Genomic DNA, 16,529 nt, shown 5'->3' with positions numbered 1-16,529 from the left:
AGACACGCACACACATGCTGTAGGCAGCCTGAGCTAAGAACTTGGCCAGAAGTCCTGATATCTGACTGGAAGCTTCTCAAACTGCTTGCTCACTGTGAAGGCTATTGGCGAAAACAGTAAACCTGAAATAACTGTTCTGTTTTGGCTGAACTGCTGTTCATTCAGCTCATTTATTTTGCTTATCCCCAAAAGTGTGATTTTATTAAAACATGATCAAGTGTGAAAATTAAAATTGTATTGAGGTGTAAGAAAGACTGACTGAACGGTAGACATGTCATTATCACAAAGAGATCTGACAATTACATGCCTCAATTTAAGTGTTAATACAGAAGCAGTTTTCACCGTCGCTTTGTGGTCATTTTTTCGTCTCTCTTTTCCATCAGTTTCACATTTTGATGAAAATGAGATTGAATTTTGGAATAAATGTTAATTGCTCTCTTCTGCAGCTCTTTTTGCTCTTCTCATCTTTCTCTCTCGTGGTACTCTTCTCTCAGGATACGACCTCAGCTGGCACGGGAGAAGATAGAGGGATGTCACATCTGTACGCTTGTGACCCCTGGAGAACCCCAGGTCATTCTGGGAAAGGACAAGGCTTTCACGTTCGACTATGTATTCGACATGGACTCCCAACAGGACAGTCTCTACTGTAACTGCACAGAGAAGCTCATAGAAAGCTGCTTTGAGGGCTATAATGCCACTATCTTTGCCTATGGACAGGTGTGTGGGTGTGGGTGTGCGTTTGTTCATCGTCACACTGCATGTTGGACTGTTATATACAGAGATTAGATCTGAATGGATAATAGCAGGTTGACGAGAAACTATTCATGCTCAAAATTACAGAAAAGCTATATATATATATATATATATATATATATATATATATATATATATATATATATATATATATATATATATATATATATAAAAAAAATTATATAAGAGAGCTCATTTACGGTGTTGCAATTTGAGAAGCAGGTTTTCCTGTAAATCTCACTCCTCAACTTGATGTCTGAAAGTCTCAGGTTGTTGTTGAAGCTTTGACAGGTTCATGTATAATCCTCGCTGGAAATGTGGACAGCTTTCTCCTCCTTTCTGTCACCCTTTCTGTTTTATCTTTGCTCACACCCTATGACGTCCTTAATCCCCTCGCTCTGTCTGTCTGTGGTTTTCATTTCCAACGGAGAGTATTTAAATGACACACAAGTTTGGGTTTTCCCTCCTCTCCCCAGGCCCTTTGCGTTGCTCGGTTGCTATTACTGAGCCTGCTGAATTGCTCCTTTTCATTCTCTAACTCTTAGTTTTATGTATATATGTCATAGATTAGCGTTTTATTCTCTCTCCTCATAATGCTTCATGACTCTGCATGTGACATCCCTTAGCTGGTCTGTTTGACCTCCACACTGACAATACTGACTATTCTCACTCTGTCACTCACACATGCACCCACATGCTCATCCCAGTGGTAATCCTGGCTTTATCTACAGTCTTTCTGACCAGCCAGTCAACCAGATCAACAGATTGCTGGCATTCCCACCCCACTCAATCTCTCACTTTCTGACTCACTGTGTGACTGGTAAAAACCCTGTATACCGCATGGATGGTTTCTAACCTGCAAAGGCGTAAGTTGTTGGAAGTAACATGTATCCTTTCTGTATCCCTTCTTTTTTTCTTTTTTTCCTTTCTCAGAATGCTTTCTTGTTTTCAGTTAAAAGTTATGATGATCTGTACCCTGAAACCTGTAGCTGTCGAGGTACCCTCAGTTTCAGAGTGTGGGTACATGAGTAGGAGACGTATGTGTTTCTGCCCTTCAGACGGGCTCGGGGAAGACGTACACCATGGGCACGGGCTTCGACGTGAGCATCATGGACGAGGAGCTCGGCATCATCCCGCGGGCTGTTGCCCACCTCTTCAGGGGCATTGAGGAGAGGCGGCGGACAGCAGCTGAGCAGGGACGCCCCGCCCCTGAGTTCAAGGTCAACGCCCAGTTCTTGGAGGTACTGCACTTACTGCCTGCAGGCCGGGTTGACTTTGATACTACTCTGGTTTGTAGAATGGAACTGTGAGTGCGCACACACACACAGACACAAATACTAATGCCATGTTGATCTGAGAGTCACCATGGCATCACCACACACAGCAGACTCTGTTTCTGCCTTCCCACATTGCTCGGCTTTGGACTTTCTGTTCCCAAGACGATGCTCTGATTAGTGTCTAGGGTGTGAGGCTATTTCAGGGACCATTTATTGAAGATGGGGGGCTATTTACTGGCTCTCTCACTCACCCCCCCACCCTCATCCAAGTGCCACGGTCAGCTGTTTAAAGTGGGTGGGGGAGAAACCTATAGCCACAGTCTGTTAGACTACGCTTAACCCAGATCATATATATGAAACATTTCTGAAGAATAAGGCTTTCCTCATCTGAGAGTGTGAATTTATATGCACATGTGCCATATCCCTGATTGCTTGTTTTTCCAAATGAGAAATTATGTATCTCGTCAAGTTCCATGTTTTAAACTGAATAAAAAATGAAAGTACCGTATGCTCTGCCGTGTTTTGCTTTGTCTCTTGTGTGTGCCTGTGTGTGCATTCACATATGCTTTTGTGTGTGTGTGTGTGTGTTTGTTTTGTGACATGACTATAGTTATATAATGAGGAGGTGCTGGATCTGTTTGACACCACACGTGATATGGAGGCCCGAAAGCAGAAGTCGCAGATTAAAATCCATGAGGATGCCAACGGGGGCATTTATACTGTGGGAGTGACAACACGTACCGTCTCTTCAGAGGCCGAAGTGAGTTTGTTTGTGCATGTGCACATACGTGTGTGCATGCATATGTATATGTGTTGGGAGGGGGGAGGTATTGTACATAAATTTTCCCATGTTCTTGGTATTATCTTTTCTGATATTTAAGACGTTGACTGCATTTCTATGTGAGTACATTTTAATTGTTGAATATGAAGTATTAAGTGTTGATTTATGATGCTCTCTGTCATATATGATGCAGTGTTTGAAGCTGGGTGAAGTATTGAGTGTTGGTTTCCATGCTGTTTTGTAGTTGATGCAGTGTTTAAAGCTTGGTGCTCTCTCACGCACCACAGCCAGCACCCAGATGAATGTGCAGAGCTCACGGTCCCATGCCATCTTCACCATCCACCTGTGCCAAGTGCGCATGTGTGCACCCTCAGACAATGTAAGCAACATGGCAAACCCTGTTACTGCTGCCAGTTGCTAGCCTTCATCACTTGACTTCTGCCTATTTCCAAATAAAGGAGTTCTTCCTATACTAATGCAGCTAATTATGCTTCTTTCATTGTAATGATGCCATCTTATATAGTGTTAGCTACCTCAGACAGTTTCATAGAAGTGATTCCATGAAATAATAAAATGATAATATGTGTAGCTCTACTGGTAGCTCAAGGTACATGTGTTTGATTTTCAAGGAGCATACAGAAGCATCATAGTGATAAAAATATTTTAGTTGCTCTGGATAAAAGTGCCAAACACTAAAACTGTAAATATAAATCAAGTGTTCTTGATGCATGTTCAAGTGTCCCCCTTCTGTTCCAGCAGGATGGTGAGATTGACAATCGGCTGGCCAATGACTCGTCCAACACAGATGAGTTTGAGACACTAACTGCAAAGTTCCACTTTGTGGACCTGGCAGGCTCGGAGCGGCTGAAAAGAACGGGTGCCACGGGAGACAGAGCCAAAGAAGGCATCTCCATCAACTGCGGCCTGGTACGAGCAGGCGTCCAGAGCCGCTGTGAATTCATGCCTGAGGAGAATGAATCCTGTTAATAGTCCGTGTTTGACACTGGTTCTCTGTTTCTCCATGTCTGTGATGTAGCTGGCATTGGGGAATGTCATCAGTGCCTTAGGGGACAGAGCCAAACGATCAACGCACGTGCCTTACCGGGACTCCAAGCTTACTCGGCTCCTTCAGGATTCCTTAGGTGGCAACAGGTCTGCGAGCAGCTAAGCAGCTTTCAGTGAGTTCTGTAAAATATAAATGCTGTAGTTCTTTATGTCGGGTTCACATGTACGCTCCTGCCTCGTCCCTGTTCCACAGCCAAACAGTGATGATTGCCTGCATAAGCCCCTCCGACCGTGACTTCATGGAGACGCTGAACACACTAAAGTACGCCAACCGTGCACGAAACATCAAGAACAAGCTGGTGGTGAACCAGGACAGGGCGAGTCAGCAGATCAGTGCCCTGAGGACGGAAATTGCGCGTTTGCAGATGGAGCTAATGGAATATCGCACGGTGAGAGAGAATCATGTTAAACATGCGCTTCAGTTCCACCCCAGCAGGGCAGAAGTTTAAGGAGGCAGTTGTGTGTTATGGTAGTAAACATAATAGCCTCTGATCTGTTAATGTTGGGCCCAGGCATATGCAGTACAATTTCGGGTATTGCAGTTATGGAAACCAGTATTACTATAATGCGGTTTTGGTAATTGAGGCTCTATAAGGAGACTTTAAGCACTTGACAGTAATTCCAATATGGTTGGTTTAATTATCATAATAAAACTGCCAACAGATGTAAAACTGTACCTTTGGTTTATGTAGGCTAAAAAAAGCAAAGCGTAAACACTGCTGCAGTTCAGAGTTGTGTAAAGCTTGTTACCTCTGCAGATGTAGGTTTCTTTTCAACTCCTCCCATCAACTCCATCGCAATGCACAAATAACTTTTTGTGAGATCACAAATTCCATGGAATAGTAGCTCTTTTAGTTTGCTACCTGGTGGGCTTTGCATGCTGTCAGTTTTTTTAAATGACATCCTGGTTGCTTCCTGCTAAGGGTGCTGTTTCAGAAAACATTCCTATTATGCAGGACAGTGATACATCTTGAGTATAAAAGTGTGAAGGAGAGAGCAAAATCAAACTGTACAGAGAGAAATATGAAGCTAAAGCCTCCATGTTCTTCAAGAAGAAGAGGATGGAACGTCCCCAGACTCCGCTCGCATCGAAGCCATTCTCTGGTTAGGGGGCAGCCGCCTGCCTGGTGTTATCTTTCTGCACAGAAGCCTCAGTTTTGTGCTTTAGCTGCCTCGTGCAGGTGTGATGTGGAGCTTGTCTGTGCTTGCATGTGTGCAGGGCAAGCGTATGGTCGGGGAGGACGGCATAGAGAGCATCAACGACATGTTCCACGAGAACTCCATGCTGCAGACGGAGAACAATAACCTGCGTGTGCGTGTCAAAGCCATGCAGGAGACTATCGACGCCCAGCGCATGAGGCTCACACAGCTCCTCAGCAACCAGGCCAACCAAGCACTTGCTAAAGCTGGTATGCTACTGAGGTGTTCAGGGGTGGGGTGTTTCTGTTGGTGGGTGAATGGGTGCATGGTCAAGTGAGGATGGTAGTGTGAGTGTGGGAGTGGGTGGGTGTGTTCCATATGATTTTGCAACGTAGAGCATGTTTATGTTGTATCCAGGGGAAGGCAGTGAGGAGATTGGGAACATGATCCAGAACTACATCAAAGAAATTGAAGAACTTAGGTAAAGTGTTTTTCTGCACGTTTCCTCAGATTTGGTCATTGTCATATTCTAGAGTTTCTATATACTGTGCTGTTTTCCTTATCTTGGTCTCTGCATTTTAGAGCCAAGCTGTTGGAAAGCGAGGCAGTGAATGAGAACCTTAGGAAGAATCTGTCCCGAGCGTCCACTCGCTCGCCTTTCTACGCAGGGCCTGGAACTTTCTCCCCCGCGCTTCTTGCACCTGACCCTTCCCAAGAGACGTCCGACATTATCGAGCTGGCTAAGAAGGACCTAGAGAAATTGAAGAGAAGAGAGAAGAAGAAAAAAAAGAGGTACAAATGAGAGAAAACTGGCAGCATTCAAAAAGAATGCCTTGTTACCTCCGTATGGGGTGCTCTTGAGTGGGGGAGTCGCCATGGCAACTCTGTACTCTTGATATCTTGCCATGTGGAGTCATTATAAATGCCCTTGTACAATAGGAGTGTATGGGTACTGTCAGTCGTACTGTTACATGAGGCAAAGTTGTCTTAATGACTGTTATTATTACGACACACAGCAGACATATTCATTGTCTGGAGTCGTGGAGCGCGCAAGAATTTTGGCCTCAGAGTAGCTGCGGAGTGTCGTTTATAGTAAAACGACTGAAAGGAAGATTTAAAAAAAAAAAGACTAACACGCGTGTCCCAGGAAACTGCTTGGCGGCTGGTGTGAAGGAGGCGGATCCTAGCACGGATTGGCGGCTTGTCTCTGCTCCTCTCTTACTGGTGTCCTTTTCCTCCTGTCTTCCGTGTGTCTGTCTGCTCCCTTCCCTCTCACCTCTCCTCTCCCCGACCCGTCCCCCCATCAACTGTGACCCGCAAAGGCTCCAGCAGCTGCTGGAGGAGAGGAGAGTGGAGGTGGGCGAGGAGACTGAGGTGGAGGAAGACAGGTTTGTCCCCATGTGCCACTCTGCCCTCCCGCCATTGCAGTGCCTCCACTCCAAACCCCAAACGCCACCCCTGCCCGAGCTACTTATAAATCTCTTTATTTTTAATGCAGGTAGTTGCCACACTTGGAGGACAGCCCAAAGACTGCCTTTAAAACATGCAATGTATTAATTGCGAGCTGTGACTATGGCATAAACATTTGCCTTTTTTTTTTACTGCATCTCCATAAATTAGTCATGTATTTTTATGTTCTTACTTACAAGAGGAGACTGTCATTTTACTAACTGTTGTTTGGGAACTACCTGACCATTGGTTTGGTTTGCTCTGTGTTCTATTTCTTTTTATCCAGTTATAATCACTCAAGCCACATAATTAATTTTGGTTTCTAATGTTTCCTTGCAACTTTAAATCCTGTAGGTTCTCAAGGTATGCTTTCACATGTGCCTTTAATTTCACTTCATCTGCAATGCTGCATTTCTGCTCGATGTAGCAACCTTTTATGTTGATTTGTCCCCAGGATATGCAGTAGTTTTGTGAAACAGAAGTGCACTGAATGATCACATTGCATTTGTATTGCCTATTAACAGCATTCTCTTTGATTTTAGAATGTCATAGTCAAGACCATATAAATGATCACGCTCCTGGGTGGGGTGGGAGGTATACTGATCCCTGGTTGAGCTCTATGTAAAAAAAAAAAAAGCGGCTGTACGTAACTAGACTGTTTAGAGAATGTGGTTATGTTTTTTAGCATGGTCAAAAACTGCAATTTTTTGTCTCATGCACACTAAAGCAGTTGTTCTGTGCCTGAGGCATTTGCTAGAGATGTCCATGGCAGTTTATTTTAAGAATAAATATACATATTCCAAAAACAGAAACCAAATATCTTGAGAAATCCCAGAGTGTGGTTTTACAAGATTGAGGTTGCAAATGATAGGTCCTGTAATGTAATTGCATATATGATTGTCTCACAGTGCTGTGAAGGAAGAACCTCCTGACAATGAGCGAGAAAGAGGCAATGAATGTGTGCAGCCAGAGGCAGCCAATGAAGAGGCAGAGGTGAAATGACTGACAGGCTGATTACATACCTAAGATAATTTCTCTAAGGTGTCACATATATCATTGTTTCCATCCCATTGCATTCTTGCAGGAAGCACAAGAGGGCAGTGATCATGAGGAGGGTGAAGAGGAGGAGGAGGATGAGGAAGAGGAAGAACTGGACGCTGAAGAGAGTTCCGATGACTCTGACTCTGAGCTTGATGAGAAAGGTGCCATCCTGCCGTCTGGCATTGTTTCTGTTGCAGGATTCTCTAGCATCTGCAGTCTCCTCTCCTCTCCTCTCCTCTCCTCTCCTCTCCTCTCCTCTCTTCTGCAATCTCATCTCTTCTCTCCTCTGCTACTTTTAGCTGCATTAACTGCATTTAGTTGACATAATGTTTAAGTATTTCCATGGCTAATTACCTCTGAAACAATGTGAGAGATATAAATGTGAATTTAATCATTTAAAGAAGTCTATAGGGCATAGATAAAAAATGCAATGTTGCGCATATTTCTGGAGATTTGGTATGATATGCACCTGGTGTTGCATTCATTATGTATTCAGTTTAAGAAGATGAATCTAAACATTAGTGCGTGGGTATGTGGTACAGAGAACTTTCAGGCTGACCTGGCCAACATCACCTGTGAGATTGCAATCAAGCAGAAGCTGATCGACGAATTGGAGAACAGCCAGAGACGCCTACACACGCTCAAGCAGCAGTATGAACAGAAACTGCTGATGCTGCAGAACAAGATCCGCGACACGCAGCTGGAGAGGGACCGTGTGCTGCACAATATGGGTACAGGCTTCAGGGCACTCGCATGTCCTAGTGTTACGACAACAGCATGGGTGCAGGCTTCAGTGCACTCGCACGTCCTAGTGTTACTACAACGCTTACACCTCCCTTAACTCCAAGAACTGTTATTTAAATTATTCATTTACTATGAAAGTTAATAAAATAGTTGACTCATGAAATTGTTATAAACAACTGATTTATGGCTCCTGTGTGCATGTGGGTGTGTTCCAGGTTCCATGGAGTCAGGCTCAGATGACAAGGCAAAGCGAATTAAGGCGGAGTATGAGAAGAAACTAAGTATCATGAATAAAGAAATGCATAAACTGCAGGCCGCCCAGAAAGAGCATGCCCGCCTACTGAAGAACCAATCACAATACGAGAAGCAGCTTAAGAAGCTCCAGCAGGAAGTTGTGGAGATGAAGAAAACCAAAGTAAGACATTATGCTGTGGCATCTTGCAACAGCTGCACTACTGAACAAGATTTCACACCATGTGGGGAAAAAAAACAACAACCACAGGGCTACTATATCTGAAAGTAAATGGTTGCAGCACCTCCCAGTGGTCACCAGCTGAAGTTCTCCTATTTTGGTCCCAACATAGATTTAAAGAAAATCCCAAATCTCGGTATGATTAGTGAAGCGTCTGCTCAGCCCTTTCTGGATGTCTGTGATGACTGTTCCTAGGTGAGGCTGATGAAGGAAATGAAGGAGCAGCAGGAGAAGAACCGTCTGGCAGAGTCACGCAGGAACCGTGAGATCGCCACACTCAGGAAAGACCAGCGGAAACAGGAGGTACCGCATGACGTCAGGCTAGACAGACAGACAGGGAGGGAGAGTGTGTAAGTGTGTGAAACAGGAGGTACAGCATGCCACCAGGAGAGGGAGGGACAGAGTGTGTGTGTGTGTGTGTGTGTGTGTGTGTGTGTGTGTGTGTGTGTGTGTGTGTGTGAAACAGGAGGTACAGCATGCCACAAGACTAGGGAGGGAGGGAGGGAGGGAGGGAGGGAATTAACAGGCTGTTTGCTTTTTGTTCTCTATTGTGCAGCACCAGCTGAAACTGCTTGAAGCACAAAAAAGGCAGCAGGAACTCATACTACGCAGGAAGACTGAGGAGGTAAAATACTTTATACATGCACACTTATGGGATTTTGTTGATGCTTTTATCCAATTATGATTATGACAGAAAACTTTGAGCAATTGAAGGTTGAGGGCCTTGCTCAGGGGGCCCAACAGTGGCAACTTGGCAGTTCATCTGATTACTAGTTGAGTATCTTAACCACTGAGCTAAGGACTGCACCTGTGTGTCGAGGTTTCTGTGCTATTAATAGTAACCGTAATCAGAAATTGCCGAGTTGAACCAGAGATCGAATCCAGCATAGGCTGCTCTAGAATTGTTTAAAAACAGTTAAATATAATGGAAATGTGTCATTTATAAACAATAAAACTCCATTATGTTTGAGATGTATGTTATGAGATGTATATTTAGAAAACAGATTTTGTTCAAAAACATATGGAAAACAATAAAGCAGACAATCAAAATGTGGAAAACAATAGGCAGACATCCCAAGCATCCCACTTGATTTAATTGCTCAACAGATTAAGCCACTCTGGACACTATCAATGTGTGGCCTGAATGCACACATTAGCATATATACAAAGAAGTCCTTAATGCATATTTTGGGTTTTCTATATACTATTCTGAATTACATTTTCCCTCTTTGAATAAAAACAATAAAACCTTTATTGAATCTGCTATGGAAAACAATAGGCAAGCATCCCAAGCATCACACTTGACCCCTTAATGGCCCAACAGATTTGCCCCTCTGTGAAGTGTTGTCACAAGCCTGAATATAGATGTCCTAAATGCTCATTTGTTTTGTGGAACAGGTAATGTTTGTGTACTTGAAATAAAGAACCACCTGTCAGGCAAACCAGCTTTGCCCCTTTATCCCAGCCAGAATTTAGAACATTCATCCATAGAGTGAATGTGTTGAAAAGTTACACCACAGGGTAACACTCTCGAGAAAACCACAGCAGTACACTCGTACCTGAGATGAAACTGATGAACATTCAAAGTGCCGAGATGTGCTGGTTTCAATATCCCGCCATCTGTCGCTGGGCACCATGGATGAATCACCAATGAATCACCATCGGTGATTTTTGGTAGTGATCTGACTTGTGATTTGTCCTGAATATCGTGGCTAATTCTTGGTAGCGATATAGTTCGTGGATGGCAAATTCTTGGTAGCAATATGTCCAATGATTGGTCAATTCTTGGTAGCATCCTGAAAGGTGACTGGACATTGCTACCAAAAATTAGCTCGGTAAACAGCTGTCAATGAGTGCCGCCACTGGGCCCCTCCAATGAGTGCTGATGTGTCCTATAGGTTACTGCTCTGAGAAGGCAGGTTCGGCCTGTATCAGGCAAGGTGAGCAGGAAGGTCAACCTGCCTGAGACTGTACAGGACTCCGCCCACAAACTAGGACGGGCATCCATTGGATCAGGAGTATCCAATGGCACCAGGTAAAAAATAAGTGACTATTTATGAATATTCATGTATATTCAGCTGCTCTGCAACACTATTGTTCACATGCAGAAATACTGTTGTGTAACTGGAGGATCGTGTACATTGGAGGATTTACTACTGTGTCCACTAGGGGGCAGGTCAGGGAGCATGTATCTCCATTTATCTTTGTAAATTTGTACATTGACCTTTTAAAAAGCAAGTATTGCATATCTGTAGCTATATGTAGATGTCACTGATGTCGTGAAAGTGCAGGTAATTGTTGGCTTCTGTTAAAAAATTTCTGTCATGATTGTTTGCAATGATGGTTTGCTCAGTCTGCATGTTAGTCAGCTTATGTGTGAATGAGTGGTTTGAGTGTTTGACTCTTAAATTAGATGTATCTGTTCAGCAGACTGTACCTTCGCCGACCTTTGGGGGTGTACACAACCCGTGTGGCTCGGGTGAAATGGCAGAGTCTGGAGCGCCGCATCTCGGACATCATCATGCAGCGCATGACCATCTCCAACATGGAAGCTGATATGAATCGCCTTCTTAAGGTGAAAACAGAGTTGATGCTCTGCCAAGTCATTCATGTCGTTCATCGTCTACACATGGGTGGAGGCGTGGGGGTGCCAGGGAGGGAACGAAAGCCCACAGCAGATGTAGCAATGAAGCTCCTTTCTCCACAGCAACGCGAGGAGCTGACACGGCGGAGGGAGAAGCTGAATAGGAAAAAGGAGCGGCTGGCCAGTGGTGGCCCAGAGGGCGAGAGGGCCGCCCAGCCGCTGGGGGACGAGCTGGAGTCCCTCCTGGCCAACATCGACTACATCAATGACAGCATCACGGACTGCCAGGCCAACATCATGCAGATGGAGGAGGCCAAGGTGTGCTGCCTCCAAGCTAACGTATTGCTTTGAATAGGAGAATGCAGATGGGATGGGATGTGACGAGAATTAAGAAGAGTGTTTGAGTGTATGTATGCATGTATGTGTCTGTGCGTGTGCAGGAAGAAGGAGACACCGTGGACGTCTCTGCGGTCATTGGCTCCTGCACACTCTCTGAAGCTCGCTTCCTCTTGGACCACTTCATGTCCATGGCCATCAATAAGGTACCAAAAAGTATTATCCACTCCTTCTCAGATGATTGAGTCAATGCTAAAGTACCTGCCTATTGGCACATGTGTGTATACCCTCAACCACTTTTCCATCCAATTTTAAGACAAAGGGAATACATTAGACATTCAGATGCTGTAAATTGAATGTGTGCGTGCCATCTCAGGGTCTGCAGGCAGCCCAGAAGGAGTCTCAGATCAAAGTTATGGAGGGCCGTCTAAAGCAGACAGAGATCAACAGCGCCACGCAGAACCAGCTGCTCTTCCACATGCTGAAAGAGAAGGCGGAGTTTAATCCTGAGCTGGATGCCCTGCTGGGGAACGCCCTGCAAGGTGAGTCACTCCCCTCCTGGAGCCCCTAGTACACACACGTGCACATACACATGCAAACGCATGCACGCCAAACTTGGGAGCCTCAGCAACTCTGCCTAGTATTTCTGATTGCTCTTACACACCATAGAAAAAAACAATCAGTTAAGCCTTTGTACAGACACCTTTAGTTATGCATATTTTAATTTTAAATACAGTTTTAAATGGTTTTCTGGTGTCTTTCTGTAACATATTGGCATTGGTTGCATTGCCAAGAGATTTGAAAAGTATACTTAAGATGCTTGCAAATGGGCAGTGAACATCACATGCACTGGCTTTTGAGTAGGGCTGATCTGGTGCACTGCATGACCTGACAGAATGCCTTGAGTTTGCTCTTGAATAGATATTGGAATGCTACAGCAATTATGAAAAGAAGATCGAAAACGTACTCGTTTAATTTCGGCCTTTACAACATGTTACATTTGCTGCATATTGCATTTCAATGTCATCTGTTCAGCAGTGTTGGGCTACTGTGCTGAAAGAGCAAAGGCCTTTCTTGTAGTTCAACAGGATTTGGTTCCGTGTGTGTTTTTGATTTGTCTTGCCTTTTTTTTTCCTTGCCCCCCCCCCGTTGCCTGAATTGAAAAAGAGCTAGGTAACATTCCCTTGGGTAAGTACCAGACACCAGCCTCCCTGTACTGAATCCTGAGTGCATGGGTTTCCCTCCTCAGACTAACCGCAGACTGGCAGTTCCATCCGCAGGTGCATGAGGCGTCTCACAGGCTTCCCTTCATCTGTCCCCACCTCCCCCCTCCTTCATGTCAGTGGCTTCCACTTTTACATGTGCTGCAACCTCATGATTGGCAACATGCTAGATGTTCACATTAGTTTCAGTCCCAGGCCTGTAGAAAAGGCTTAACTCAAGAGGACTACTCCACATTAGCTGGTTTACAGATGTGGACAATGTTACATACTAATGTTTCCCGACGCTTCTTGAGGCAGCTCCTCCTCATTGTTTCTCTATTGTAACTACACCTAACTTGGACATTATGGACCTGTCTGGATAGTATGGACCCATGTTTCAGACCAGCTGATCACGCATGGCGGTGCTGAGCTCACATCCCCATTTGTTCCTCTGTGATATTAATGCCAAGTTCTCAGCAGGTGTATTTAACAGTTCTGTAAACTCCAGATGAGGGTGACACTTACTTAAACTCAAATTCTGAGTAATAACTGGAGTGAGAGAAAACCTAATGTTGTACAGTGGAGCGGTCTAAACCTGCACCTGTCTGAGCATTCACCCTGTTGTGTTTACTTTATTCAGAGAATGGCGATGACAGTAGCAGCGATGAATCCATGCACAGTCCTGGAGCCAGTGGAAGGTAAGACAACAGTCAGGATTTAATTATTGTATTCATCCTTCTCTAGAATGCACACTCACACCATCGTGTGTGCTACAACACTATTCTCCCTCTGCTCAGCACTCTGGCATCTGACCTCATGAAACTCTGTGGCGAAACCAAGTCCAGGAGTAAGGTAAATCTTTCTGTAGCTTTACGATGGATAAAACATAAGACACAGAGCTCAGATATAGTGTTCCGAAGTATTACATATATGAAGAATAGGGGTTTGTTTATTTAACCCTATCACACAGGCCCGCAGAAGAACCACCACTCAAATGGAGTTGCTTTATGCAAACAACTATGACTCTGGCCCTGACACACCCAGTGGAGACTTCACTGGCTCACTCCAACCAATGGCTGAAACGCCTGAAGGGGGCGCAGACCTAGAGTCTGCTGGCAGTGCGGTGAGGGACTACATAGTCCCTCCTGCCGGTCTGATCTCTAGAATGGGAAGCATGTAAGTTGGGTAGCAAGTTAACATCTTAAGTTCACATGCATGTATTGACTGCTGCTTCTTAGCGTCATGCTTGCTTTGGCATTTTCCTGTGTTCACGCTTTTCTACTGCTTTTCTACTGCTTTTTCTACTGCTTTTTCTACTGCTTATCCTCCCTTGGCCTGGTTGGGAATCTCCAATTCTGAAGTGCAACAGCTGAGAACAAAGGGGCTTGCTAATTTGCTGAAGAGCAGAAGGTGTGTTAAAGCAGGAGAGGCAGGACTTGAACTGCCTGTTCTGGCTCAACAGATGAAGTTATTTTACAGTGTCAGTCGTTTGTACTTTCTTACCGTTTCATCGCCATCCTACTTTGAACCATGCCTTACCTTGGCTTGACATGACATGGCTTGAATCTGTCATGTGTGTTGGTCTAAACAGACCTCACATTACTTCATCCACTAATTTACAGATGAGGTGTACATTTGCATACAATTATTTTCTGCGTTTTAATCATGGTTTAATGTCCTCTCCTTGGAAGAATGCACTACATATCAGAGGCTTTTACTGAATGGCGCCTAACAAGTATATGACATTTGTCATCCCATTGAAGGATTACATTTACCTTTTGTTGTAAGACTGTAGTTCCTATAACTGATCCTGTTACTGAAGTATGTTTTTTTCCAATGTATCACCAGGTTTGTATTCTCATTCTGTTGTGCATGCTACCATCTTGTGCTGATGTCCTTTTACGTTGCATCAACACATGTGTTTTATTTATGTTTCTGTCTTTTACGTCACTAATTAAACTAAATCTAGCAGCTCTAGCAGCTCCAGACCTCCACCGGTGGTGGAAAAGGGAATCCCAGAAGCATCCCCACTCACACGCAGGAAGACCTATGAGAAGGCGCAAGCAGCAGCCGACAGGGCTAAAGCCAAAGAGATCAAACAGTAAGAGCTAGTGCCACCCTAGTGGCTGAAGGACAATCCTGCAACGTCCTTGTCTGAAAAAGGCCTCTGCCTGTTTGTGCTGGTTTGTGAAAAAGTGTCTCCTAGTTTTGGTGGGATAGAGTGTAGCACACACTGCAGAATCTGAATTTGGAACATATTGGTTAAACCAACAGTTTCCCCTTGTTATTTTTCTCCTGCTTCTGGAAAAGCATGCTGCATACACATGTCCATGGGCGTAGGTTTGGCTTGAAAGTTGGTAGGGACATGTAGAGTGAAATGTGGTAGGGAGGAGGTAAATTTAAAACTTTATTTTTAATTTTGTAAACAAGTAACTTTATCATTAGGAACTTTAGTTAACTAAGCTTTTATGAAGCTAATGTTAGCTAACTAGCTAAGGTCCAAACTAGCATTAGTTATGGTAAATATCCTTTACAACCTTAGTTGTAAAGTGTTTTATCATCTATGAATCATTGCTATGTTAGTTGAAGAAGTTAAATATATTATTCGCTATTACAAGCTAATCAGTGAGTGGTTAGGTAGGTTAGCTATCTTAAAATCTATACACACCTACAACAGAATCCATTTTCTATCAAGCTGTAATATTGCATGGGTAGGCAAACTGGCAGGAGATGCATAATGACCTAGTGTGTTGCACATGAAAACAGCCTAAAACTAGAGTATTTCTAAATGAAATGTTTGAGGGGCTTTCTATTTATAGAAATTTCAGAATAGATGGATCAGTAAAGACTCCACCATCGTGTACTAAATTTAGATTTTAGTATGCATCATTTTAAGAATGAACACGTAATGTAGAAGAATATTTGTTGTAGAATGTGTTTTAATAACAAACGTGTGTGTGTGTGTGTGTGTGTGTGTGTATGTGTGTGTGTATGTGTATATATATATATATATATATATATATATATATATATATATATATATATATATATATATATATATATATATATATATATATATATATAAATAAAATATAATATAATATAAACATTACACTCACATAACGTTTGGTTCATTTAGTAGCTTGTACTAAAACATAACATTTGGTTCACATGTCTAGCAGTGTTATGTACCTACTCAGCCTGAACATGAAAGATATGCAAACACAACCATTGCTGGGACAGTCTGAAATCTCTATCAAAAAATCTTTGTGGTGTCAGTTTTTATTTGCACTTTAGTTTCAGTTACAGGCCTAAATGTTGGTTGGGGTATTTCAGCTCTCCTGTCAGCGGGGACACGTCCCTACCTTTCCTAACTAAATCTACGCCTATGTCTGAGTTCAACTTGCCTGGTGTGAGCAGTCCTACACTCAGTGTCCAACCATTTAGTCTGAAATCCTTTCCCTGACAGCCCATCATTGTGCTACGTGTGAATGCCACTGCATTCAGGCCCACGCTTCCTATTTGGAGTCTCTATGGTACAGATGGTATTCACCCAAGCACATATCCACTTTAGGCAAATGACTGTCGAAATGAAAGTGCTGTGATGTTAATAGTTTTCTAATATCCCTGCCCTACAGGACACATCAGCTGAGCAGCAATTCCCTTTTGCAGCTCAGCTCATTCA

At 43.7% G+C, this 16,529-nt stretch overlaps 1 protein-coding gene across 19 annotated transcripts in view; it reads left to right on the top strand.

Moving 5' to 3' along the window:
* kif21a (kinesin family member 21A) overlaps positions 1 to 16,529 on the top strand; it is a 36,018-nt gene that overhangs the window by 10,782 nt on the left and 8,707 nt on the right. For 2 of the 19 annotated variants that reach the window (XM_027003209.3, XM_027003206.3), the window contains exons 2-28: positions 495 to 717; positions 1,812 to 1,994; positions 2,641 to 2,790; positions 3,056 to 3,190; positions 3,568 to 3,738; positions 3,848 to 3,963; positions 4,070 to 4,265; positions 5,096 to 5,285; positions 5,434 to 5,497; positions 5,599 to 5,808; positions 6,339 to 6,404; positions 7,374 to 7,458; positions 7,550 to 7,667; positions 8,049 to 8,237; positions 8,466 to 8,665; positions 8,918 to 9,025; positions 9,279 to 9,347; positions 10,621 to 10,757; positions 11,150 to 11,297; positions 11,430 to 11,624; positions 11,747 to 11,848; positions 12,019 to 12,184; positions 12,810 to 12,830; positions 13,485 to 13,542; positions 13,642 to 13,696; positions 13,815 to 14,020; positions 14,814 to 14,945. In XM_027003209.3, the coding sequence (XP_026859010.2) occupies positions 495 to 717; positions 1,812 to 1,994; positions 2,641 to 2,790; positions 3,056 to 3,190; positions 3,568 to 3,738; positions 3,848 to 3,963; positions 4,070 to 4,265; positions 5,096 to 5,285; positions 5,434 to 5,497; positions 5,599 to 5,808; positions 6,339 to 6,404; positions 7,374 to 7,458; positions 7,550 to 7,667; positions 8,049 to 8,237; positions 8,466 to 8,665; positions 8,918 to 9,025; positions 9,279 to 9,347; positions 10,621 to 10,757; positions 11,150 to 11,297; positions 11,430 to 11,624; positions 11,747 to 11,848; positions 12,019 to 12,184; positions 12,810 to 12,830; positions 13,485 to 13,542; positions 13,642 to 13,696; positions 13,815 to 14,020; positions 14,814 to 14,945 (3,693 nt within the window). The remainder of the gene's footprint in view (positions 1 to 494; positions 718 to 1,811; positions 1,995 to 2,640; positions 2,791 to 3,055; positions 3,191 to 3,567; positions 3,739 to 3,847; positions 3,964 to 4,069; positions 4,266 to 5,095; positions 5,286 to 5,433; positions 5,498 to 5,598; positions 5,809 to 6,338; positions 6,405 to 7,373; positions 7,459 to 7,549; positions 7,668 to 8,048; positions 8,238 to 8,465; positions 8,666 to 8,917; positions 9,026 to 9,278; positions 9,348 to 10,620; positions 10,758 to 11,149; positions 11,298 to 11,429; positions 11,625 to 11,746; positions 11,849 to 12,018; positions 12,185 to 12,809; positions 12,831 to 13,484; positions 13,543 to 13,641; positions 13,697 to 13,814; positions 14,021 to 14,813; positions 14,946 to 16,529) is intronic. The other 17 variants (XM_027003216.3, XM_027003213.3, XM_081711927.1 and 14 more) reach the window with 15 other exon arrangements.

This window comes from Electrophorus electricus, chromosome 4 (assembly GCF_041902795.1).
Source record: "Electrophorus electricus isolate QZ-2024a chromosome 4, ASM4190279v1, whole genome shotgun sequence".
NCBI classification, from domain to species: Eukaryota; Metazoa; Chordata; class Actinopteri; order Gymnotiformes; family Gymnotidae; genus Electrophorus; species Electrophorus electricus.
The sequence above is the reverse complement of the archived record's forward strand: the minus strand, read 5'-3'. Positions and strand labels throughout refer to the sequence as shown.